This window comes from Coptis chinensis, chromosome 3, assembly GCF_015680905.1.
Source record: "Coptis chinensis isolate HL-2020 chromosome 3, ASM1568090v1, whole genome shotgun sequence".
Taxonomy (NCBI): domain Eukaryota; kingdom Viridiplantae; phylum Streptophyta; class Magnoliopsida; order Ranunculales; family Ranunculaceae; genus Coptis; species Coptis chinensis.
The window spans coordinates 44129291-44140344 of record NC_141458.1 but is presented as its reverse complement, the minus strand read 5'-3'; the positions used below and the strand labels follow the sequence as shown (position 1 = coordinate 44140344).

The 11054-nt window shown below is 35.7% G+C and overlaps 1 protein-coding gene across 1 annotated transcript; it reads left to right on the top strand.

Moving 5' to 3' along the window:
- The first annotated feature begins 8780 nt into the window (after positions 1-8780).
- Positions 8781-10871, top strand: LOC147509738 (beta-D-glucosyl crocetin beta-1,6-glucosyltransferase-like). The gene has a single exon (XM_086599247.1). The coding sequence runs from the start codon at positions 9181-9183 to the stop codon at positions 10519-10521; it is 1341 nt and encodes a 446-aa protein (XP_086455373.1). The 5' UTR covers positions 8781-9180; the 3' UTR covers positions 10522-10871.
- Positions 10872-11054: the final 183 nt, after the last annotated feature.

Sequence of the window (11054 nt, the reverse complement as noted above, 5' to 3'; positions counted from 1 at the left end):
GTCATAGTAACATATATAACTAACAATTTCAAAAATTAGACATTACCTTCAAACAAAGCAAAACCCCATGGCACCATCTACTCGAATTGGATCAAAACAAACAGATCTAAAATTCCGGTGAACTAGATACCTAGTTAGCAAAACCCCACGGAGATCAAATGCTCGATCTAGTGGAGAAGAGAAGCTCGAGAACACCTAGGTTGATCTAATTAAGTCAACCATCAGCGGATGAGTTTCCCAAACTCTAGAATTGGTTTGTGCCTACCGAAAAGTTTCTTCTCTTTCTTTTCCGGTAAGGCAATGAAATAACACACGAATTCTTATATCTAACTGGAATATTCTTATATTGCAAAAAATGTAAGTGATATTATGCATACTTAACTACTTAGATGGGTTGGAACTTTGTGATATAAAAGGTTGGATATAACATATCAGTTATTATGTAAACGACATGACCAAACAACAACCGATATGAAAAAGGGTTAGTTAGACTTACCCCCCCCCATTACTAGTTGCAATTAGTGTTACCCCCACCCCCATTTGAGTGATCCAACGGTTAGATTTCTTCATCGAAAAAAAAAAAATCGTCTCGTAACCGTTGGATCTTGCAATTGGGGGGGTATCACTAATATTTTTGAAAAGAGGTATTCTTGTAACCGATATAAAATATGCTTTTTTTAGTAGTGATTCTTACCTTTGGCTCGGTTCCTTGTTGTCTTACCTTTTGGAACAAGTTCAAGTATTTAACTTGGATCCTACCTTCTCTTATATAACCTAAGGTCCATGGCAGCAAAGAAGCACCAACAACAAAGATGCGCACCGGGCAAAGAAAGCACCAAAGAAGGCGGCAGAAAGCAGGCACCAAAGTGGCGGCAGCAAAAAGGGCATCAGCGCCGGCAAGAAGACTTAACCGGCAAAGAACACCCAAAGAAGAAAGACGAAATTCACTTCTATTTTGTCGGATATCCCGAAGAAGAAGAAGTGTTATAGAATGATTTTCTGCAATTCTTACCAAGATGGAATGAGTAAATAATCAAGCTACAAGTCTCGATCTATATGAAATGGGTTTTATTTTTCAGCTATCCTTACCTAAAGGCACCAGCCCGGTAGGGTGTCTAACCTATACTAGGAGTCTCGGACATACTTATGAAAGCCGCTGAATATAGCAAAGATCTGGGGAAGCACTAACTACTAGTTAGCGGCTATTCATGGAGACTCAGACATGTACCAAGCTAACTAGGACTAGTACGACTTCAATACCTAGTCGTTGGTTCTCAAGTTCCAGCTGTTGGGCCTTACTTAAAAAATAGACAAGGAAAAATCCCAAGACAAGGAAGCAAGGAGAAAGAAATGGAAAATCTACCCTACAACTAAGAACTCCCCCATTTACAAAAAAAATAGGTATAAATACAAAAATATGCAACGTACTTAGGTCCTATTAACACTTGTATCAACATAGATTTTTTTTTCACAAACGATACAATGTACTATGCTCGATTTCACAAAAATAGCAATCTGTTAGGTTCCGTCAGTTAAGTGATGATGTGTCATTGTTTTTTCATTTTCGTTTTATTTGTATTTTCCACTTGGCATGCCACATCAGCATTTTCTACCAACTCAGCATTTCCACCTCAGCATTGCCAACTCAGCATTTTCGGTTTTTTTTTAAGTGACTGAAAAATAAATTAATAATTTTTTTAATTAATAAATATATAAAAAAGAATAAATTAATAATTATATAATAATAATAAAATAATTATATAAAAAATAAAGAAATATATAAATAAAATATTATTTTATTTATTATATATATTTGAAAATTATCAAAAAACTATAAATAATAATAAAAAAAGATTATAATATAAAAAATATATAAATAAAGAAATATATATAAATAATATATTATTTTATTTATTATATATATTTGAAAATTAAAAAAAACTATAAATTATAAAAAAATATATTATAATATAAAAAATATATAAATAAAGAAATATATAAATAATATTTTTTTTTATTATATATATATACAAAATATATTTTTTTATATTATAATCTTTTTTTTTTTATTATTTATAGTTTTTTTATAATTTTCAAATATATATAATAAATAAAATAATATATTTTTTATATATTTTTTTATTATAAAATAATATTTTTTTATTATTATTTATAGTTTTTTGATAATTTTCAAATATATATAATAAATAAAATAATATATTTTTTATATATTTCTTTATTTTTTATATAATTATTTTATTATTATATAATTATTAATTTATTCTTTTTTATATATTTATTAATTCAAAAAAATTTATTAATTTATTTTTCAGTCACTTAAAAAAAACCGAAAATGCTGAGTTGGCAATGCTGAGGTGGAAATGCTGAGTTGGTAGAAAATGCTGATGTGGCATGCCAAGTGGAAAATACAAATAAAATGAAAATGAAAAAACAATGACACATCATCACTTAACTGACGGAACCTAACAGATTGCTATTTTTGTGAAATCGGGCATAGTACATTGTATCGTTTGGGAAAAAAAATTATATGTTGATACAAGTGTTAATAGGACCTAAGTACGTTGCATATTTTTGTATTTAAACCAAAAAAATACAACTAACATCAGTTGCCATCCTACCCTGATCAGGCCCCTTCCACGTCATCGTCGACCTAAATCGGATGTGATCATCCTCCTCACTGTCCACATCATTTCATGATTCCAAGCCACAAATGTAACTTTTATTTTTGATCCATCAATCTAAATATATTGAGATAATTCAGAGATTACATCAACACCTAGAATCAGGAAAAAAAAATACTAAACCAAAAAGCTAATACTAAAACCAGAACTCCAGACCCAACTCCCTCACCACACACACACACACACACACACACACACACACACACACACAATACACCCAACTAATTAACACCCAAGGCAGATAAGCAAGCTAAATAAAACAAAGCAAAAGGCAAAAAAGAAAAATAGACACAACTACAGAAAAGACACAAAGCCAAATGTACAACAATAAGAATTTAATTCACGCCTCTTAATCAACTAGAGAAGTATCTAGAACATTTTAGAATAACCAAAATAAAAGTGCCTAGCGCAGAACAAACGTGAAGATACCAACCGTGCCATCTGTCGACACAGAAACTAAACTAATGGTCATCCATGTGCCAATGGATAAGGCCGTCACTTCTCCATCATGTTTTCCAACAAATTGGACACCATCAATCAGCTTGTTAATAGGAAACTTTATTGCTTCCTCTGCAGAAAATACTTCCTTTTTTCCAACTTGAATTGTATCAATTTTCAACACATTTTCCGATCCTAACTACCAAATATTCCTATAAATGGTCAAGAGTGATAAAAATGGGGTTTGAAGATATGAGAAAGAGAGGAGAGGATATGGTTAGATGATTTGTTTTGATCAAGAGAGTAGAGAAAGAGAGTGGGGTTCTCACACAGATGGTTCTCGTTTCTGAATCTGATGCAAATTGGGTGGAGAAACTGCGAAATGGAGAAAACTCCATAGGAACAAGATTATAAACCCAAGAAAACGAAATCACGTTAGAAACCCCAAAACAAAAATCAAGACAAACAAAACTTATCTTCATCGACTGTAACCTTAAAAGATCGAAAAGAGAGTACCTCTGTTTAAGATGGAGATGTTGGGATAAACAAAGCTGTCGTCGTCGAAATTAGGGGAAGGAGGTGGAATATAAAGAAGTGGGGAGGAAGAACATATTTAGGGCAAGGGGTTTCACTCTTTCAGAGAGTTGAGATTGAGAAGAAACCCAACGTCTTTCGAGTTTGACGCTTGTGCAGAACACGTGCGCTGATTTCAACTTTTTTTTTAGCTAAAATCTCACGCCTGTATGCCGCCACTAATTTTTTCCAGAATTTTCTTAAAAAAATAAAATAACCTTTTGATTTATTGTGACGCCAAAAAACGAATACTGACGCCTAATTGCCGTCACAAAATTTCTGGCGCCATTTTGGCATCACAAAGCCTCAAAAGCCTCTATCACAAAAATGCAGTTATGGTGTAGTGTATATTATGTAAATTAGAAGTTCTCATCTCCAACAGAAGTAAAACTGGTTTATGCTTTCATATAGCAAACTCTACAATGATGAAAGGAATTATCTCCGCTTGAACTTTTTTGTCTACACAAAAGTTTATATCTGATTGTTTTGTAACAGAACTCTACATAGTGGTATCATGTGATAATTCTCATCTCTTCGAGTTTTGCAAGCATACACAGAAGCCTATTCAGATGATCTTGTTTTGGATATCCTCGAGTTTCTTCAATATCTCCTGTGGTGTTCTTCTATCCAGCTCATCAACAATCTTTTTCTGCTCAACAGGAGACAGTGTTGAAAACTGCTCGCACAAATCACCATCAATCACATTCTGCAAAATTGTTTCACAAACCTGATGGTTTATAACACCCTCATAGAAGGAAATAAACAATGCCTGATGGAGTGTATAACTAATCAGCGAGAGAAAACCCTCATTAATTGTTGTGATGGTTCGATGTCTATTTCCTTTGGAAACCTTGTTGTTGTTGAGGTAAATATTTTTAAGATGATGCAACAGACATCAGACTCGACTATAGATGGAGAAGTTAGCATGATTGAGAGCCTTGCTCAAGATTGTTTCAACAAAACATTCCCAGAAAACCAGATGCACCAATTCCTTTCCTTTGGCATTACTGATGATTCCTAAATCTAGGAAGTACATGCCCTCATAGAGTCTACTCATATCCATGACCCCTCAGTAGATATAGCTCCTGAGTTTGAAGAACTTATTCCTGAACAAATCTGCGTTGTTGACGAGGAAGAACCTCCCGAGTCCCTCCTACCCACTCCTCCCACCCCTGAGCTTAAACCTTTTCCCACTGAGTTAAAGTACATTCATCTTGATCCGGATGGCACTCATCCGATTATCATCTCACCTCAGTTATCTGCTACTGAAGAGGCAAATTTGATAAGGGTGATTCATAATTAAACATCGTTCTGCTATTGGTTGGTCCCTAGACAACATTAAAGGTATTGTGACCCTAGTGTATGCAAACATCGCATACATTTGGAGGATAATGCGAAGACCTCCCGCAAGCCACAACGTCATTTGAACCCTGCCATGAAAGAGGTAGTTAGGGCAGAAGTTTTGAGATTACTCGATGATGGCATTATATGCCCCATCTCCGACAGTGAATGGGTGAGCCCAGTTATTGTAGTCCCTAAGAAATCAGGTGTTACAGTCATCCGTAATGCAGATGGTGACTTAGTTTCCACCCGAGGTCCTATAACGTGGCAGATTTATATTGATTATAGAAAGTTAAATGCCATGACACGTAAAGATCATTTTCCTTTACCATTTATAGACCAGATGCTTGAACGTCTAGACGACCATGCTTAATACTATTTTTTAGATGGCTACTATGGCTATTTTTATATTGTTATTAACCATGACGACCAAGAGAAGACTACATTCATATGTCTCTTTGGTATGTATGCATATAAACGAATGTCATTTGGCCTTTGTAATGCACCTGGTACTTTCCAGCGTTGTATGCTTCATATTTTTAGTGACATGGTAGAGAAATTTATGGAAGTGTTCATGGATGATTTTTTCATTCATAGTCATTCCTTTGAAGATTGTCTGTCAAACCTCTCTAAGGTTTTGACACGGTGTCAGGAAAAGAACCTAGTCTTAAATTGGGGAAAATGTCATTTTATGGTCACTAGAGGCATAATATTATGTCATATTGCATCTAAAGATAGCATATAAGTAGACAAGACTAAATTAGATAAGATAGCGTCTCTGCCTATACTATGAACTGTCCATGACATTAGGGCCTTTTTAAGCCATGCAGGTTTTTATAGATGTTTCATAAAAGATTTTTCTAAAATAGCTAGGCCGTTAACAAATTTGATCCTAAAAGATGTTGTTTTTTATTTTAATCATGATTATAAATAGGTTTTTGACTTTGAAAGCCGCTTTAACCTCTGCACCTATCATACAACCACCAGATTGGTCCAAACCTTTCGAACTTGTGTGATGCTAGTGATTATGTCGTTGGTGCTGTGCTAAGACAGAAGTTAGACGATAAGTCCACCGTAATTTTTTTATGCTAGTAAAACCTTAAATGATGCTCAACGTAATTATACTACTACTGAAAAAGAATTTATAGTTATTGTTTATGCTTTAGATAAGTTTCATCCCTACTTGGTTGGTTCCACGACCATCGTCTACACAGACCATGCAGCACTTAGGTACCTTCTCGCGAAGAAAGATGCTAAACAGAGATTGATCCCAATGTTTAATTTGGTAATCTAATTTGGCATCTCAATTTAAAAGTTAAATTACACATACATAAAAATGTTAATTTGATGTACGATTTGAATGATTGTGTACGAAACAGTGTGGTATGCTTGCTTTAATTTGGAAACATGGTGTATAGTTTGGAAACCAATTTGGAGGTATATATATTTAATTTGGTAATCTAATTTGGCATCTCAATTTAAATGTTAACTTACACGTACATAAAAATGTTAATTTGATGTGCGATTCAAATAATTGTGTACGAAACAATGTGGTATGCTTGTTTTAATGTGGAAACATGATGTATAGTTTGGAATCCAATTTGGATGTATAGATGTTTAATTTGTAATATAATTTGGAAACTATATATTAAGGAAAAATTGTATAGTTTCTATCACATATATGGTTATGGTTGACCTTAATTATTTCCTAAACTAAATCTATGTAATTAATGTCATATAAAGGAAAGTACTCTCGTAAGTCTTAAATTATGAATTTTATTTCCTTAATAGTTGAAACTTTTTTATTTTTGAAAATGTTACGGGGTTGACGCAGACCCTACCTGTTGATTAAACTTCAAAGAGTTACATACTTCCCTAAGAGTATGATCATTAGAGGGAGAATCTTCACTACAATAATACTAGGCTCTAAGCCTTACAACCACGAGAAACTCATGAACATAACCCGCTCGGGTATACACACAAAGAGTTAACAACATAAAAACATCTAATGTATGCAACCAAACAAAAGTTTATCCCTTAAGACCGGATGATCATTCCTTAGATGTTTATGTACATGCTCGAAGTTGTAGAAAAAAGTCTCACATTCACCGCAAGCGTATGTTAATCCAAGAGTATCATCTGAAATCTCCTTGATGGGCATCAAGATTTTTACCTTTATATTTTGTCTTGGAAACCTGCTTAATCATAGCTAAGGTAAGACTAATTTCTCTAACTAAGCGCCCCATTACCACACTTGGAGAGGGTTCTTTGCTACTTTTTTTTACCTAACCGTGGTCCATTCCTCATCAACTTGAGTTTCTCTTTGAACTCTCGACCTTGTACCGTGTGGAGAGCTAGGTTGTACTTTAGATCTCATCTGTTGTTTCATCATGGGAACACAAGCCTGCTCACCAATCAAGAGGTTCTAGGAAGCATTTGCAACTATAGCAACATCCACCAGTACTGGAACAGTATCCACTTGAACCCCAACATTCAAATCAACATTACTAATTTTAGCATTCATGTGTACAAAAACAACATCTTGATGAGTATCTTTAGCTGGTGCCACATCTCTATGTGTACCAACTACCACCTTAGTAGCTAAAGCTCTAGCAGCATCAACATTTGTGTTAGCAGCCACATCAACTTGAGTTGGAATAACGACCATAAGAGAACCAACATCAACCTCAGCAACTTGAGAAGTAGGTCGGAGAAACCACATTAGTGATTTCATGCTGAACAATTTGACCATAGAGCTCTTGTTCTAAAGGGTTTTCAATAGTTGGAACTTAGGGTACTCAGAGGGTCATTAATTATGAATATATTTTCTATTTAAACTCCGATTGCTTTAAACTCCCACGATTTATTAGATTTTGGAGTCCTAAATTATCAATACAGAGACAATATATTAGATTTAAACCATAAATTAATTTTGGGAGTTTCAATATGTTAGATTGATATAGATGCCGATTTTAATTCTTAAGATCCCATCAGATACAAGCATAGAACTTATACCCGCACTCAAGCTAATTTAAAATTCGAGTACAAGACATGGAGCATTTGTACCAAAGTAATACCAATGTCATAGCATTTATTTACAAATATTGCAAGAACATATATAAATTCGATTAATGGGTATGTATAGTTGTGTATTGGCAATTTGGGCCTCAAACTCTCAATTCATTTTGGGGCGAAAGAACTAATAAGTCAGTTAAAATCGATGAAAACCACTCATTTTAACAATTTGTCAGATTTTTTATAGGCTGACGAATTTCAGTTCATCTTCAGTGCAAGCAAATCAACAGGTCGAATGACAAATTCTTTTACAGGGAAAGTGATGGTTTGATCAATCAAGTATCTGTTTACCAAAGGATGAAAAACAAGTGCAATTCATCAGCATCAACTAGAATACGGAACCAAACACATTCGTCCAGAACACGAATGTAATTATAAATGACTGATGGCACACTCGAAGAATATACGTAAGATAGCTGACGAAGATATAAAATGAGGTGTGGGGGTGTGCGTGACCCTTGAGTTCTTATCATATATAGCGCGCGTGTTTCTTAAATCAATGAAGTCACTAACAAGATCCAAAACTATTACCTAATTAATAAACTAAGTAGGCTTTCTCTTAAACAGACTAGTCCTTTTACGGACATGTATCTTGAACAACTTTTTTAATTTACGCTTATTAACTTTTTAATTTATGCTTATATATGAGACTATATAAATTGTGTAAGACATTATATAAACTGCACAATTCTAATGGATAGTCATTGCGACCCTGACGCGGGCTTGGTGTACGTAGCAAGAACCCGCTCAAAGTGACGAGATCTTATATGAGTGAGTTTGGCAAGGACCCTATAACCTCCACCACCTATCCTTACTAAGGTAGAGAACCTTCATAATGAATGGATATTTATATAGCCATTAAACCATATGGATGATGATAAACAAGCAAACAACGAGCAAAGACACTATATAACATGTCCGTAAACAGACAGTCCGTTTAAGAGAAAGCCTGATAAACTAAGAGACACCAAGATAGAACAAAAGAGTTGCGTACCTACACCTACATTAAGGAAGATCAAAGTTTCGACTGTTGAGAGAGAGAGAGTACAACATGGATAGTAAAGAGTATGATCTTCATGTTCTATTGTTTCCATGGTTGGCTCATGGTCACATATCACCTTTCCTAGAGCTGGCCAAGAAACTCACGCAAAGAAACTTCTACATATATTTCTGTTCTACTCCTATAAACTTATCGTCCATCAAAAATCAAGTATCCAGCGAAACCTTTCCTTCAATTCAGTTAGTTGAGCTCCATCTTCCCTCCCTCCCAAATCTCCCCCCTCAACGCCACACCACAAAATCACTCCCACTCCATCTCCAATCCACTCTCAAGACAGCTCTTGACATGGCAAAACCAGCCTTCTTGACCACTTTAAAGCCTGATCTGCTTATTTATGATTTCATCCAACCTTGGGCACCTGAGCTAGCTTCTCAGCATAACATTCCAGCCATCAATTTCCTAACAATGGGTGCAGCTGCCTCTTCCTATTTGATTCACAAGTTCAGTAGTTCAACTGCTGAAACTGAATTCCCACTGCCGGCCATCTACTACCAAGAGCATGAGTACAACACAATGGCCCAAATGATAGGATCTTATTCAAACAACGTGCTGAACAAGGATAGGTTCTTCCAGTCCGGTGACCGATCTTCAGATATGATCTTAGTTAAAACATTTGGAGAGATTGAAGCCAAATATATAGAGTACCTCTCTTTCATAGTTGGTAAGGAGATCCTACCTGTAGGGCTCCTTGTTCAAGAGGCTACGAACGATGATAAGCATCTGAAGTTTGTTGAATGGCTTGACCAGAAGGGTAAGTCTTCAACTGTATTTGTTTCCTTTGGTACTGAGTATTTCATGTCTAGAGAACAGATGCAAGAGATAGCTCATGGACTAGAGTTAAGTGAAGTGAACTTCATATGGGTGATAAGGTTTCCCGAGGGGGAGGAAGAAACCAAGCTTCATGAAGCTCTACCAAAAGGGTTCTTAGAGAAAATTGGGGAGAGAGGGATGGTTGTTGACGGTTGGGCTCCTCAAATGAAGATTCTTGCGCATCCTAGCATTGGTGGATTTGTAAGTCACTGTGGATGGAGTTCTGTCCTGGAGGGAATGAAGCTCGGCGTTCCTATAATTGCTATGCCAATGCATATTGATCAGCCTCTGAACGCTAGATTGGTGGTAGAGCTTGGTGCAGGGGTGGAAGTCGAAAGAGATAAATGTGGAAACGGGAAACTTGCGAGTGGGGAAATGGCCAAGGTGATTAAACAGGTGGTGGTAGAGAAAGGAGAGGTAAGGACGAGAATGAAGGCGATAAGTGAGAATATGAGAAATAAAAGAGATGAAGAGATGAATGTGGTGGTGGAGAAGCTAATGCGACTCTGTAATAATAGATAAAAGATGAAAGGCTTCCATAGATGATATGGACCTTTCCACCTCAAATATGGCTGATGGCTCTTTGGATTCTTATAAACCAACTTGGTGGCAATATGTGGTCCAACCAGCAACATCAGACCAATATGAAAGAGAGAAGAGACCTGCAGCAGATTTTGGATGGGACCATACCTCTTACACTGTCACTGTAACCGGCTTTCTTATACACTGTCCTGTAGTAATAGTTTAGTGTGTCTTCTACTCTTCTGTGGCTAGCATGTTCTGTCATATTTTATGCCAACATGAGCAACTTCGATGTTAGCTTGGTGTCTCTTAGAACATCATTAAAAAAAAATTGATCAACAAAATCTTACTCCTCAACCACCGTGTGTGAGCAAAACAGTACCACCTCAGTGAAGAAGTACGTCTTCCCCCAGAATAGTCGTGTTATGTACAGTATCCTTCTCGTACCACAAGATGCTCAATGTGTCGCCCTTGTAAAACTTGCAGAGCATGTCCCAAACATACATTCTCTTACACTAGTTATGAAACATAAG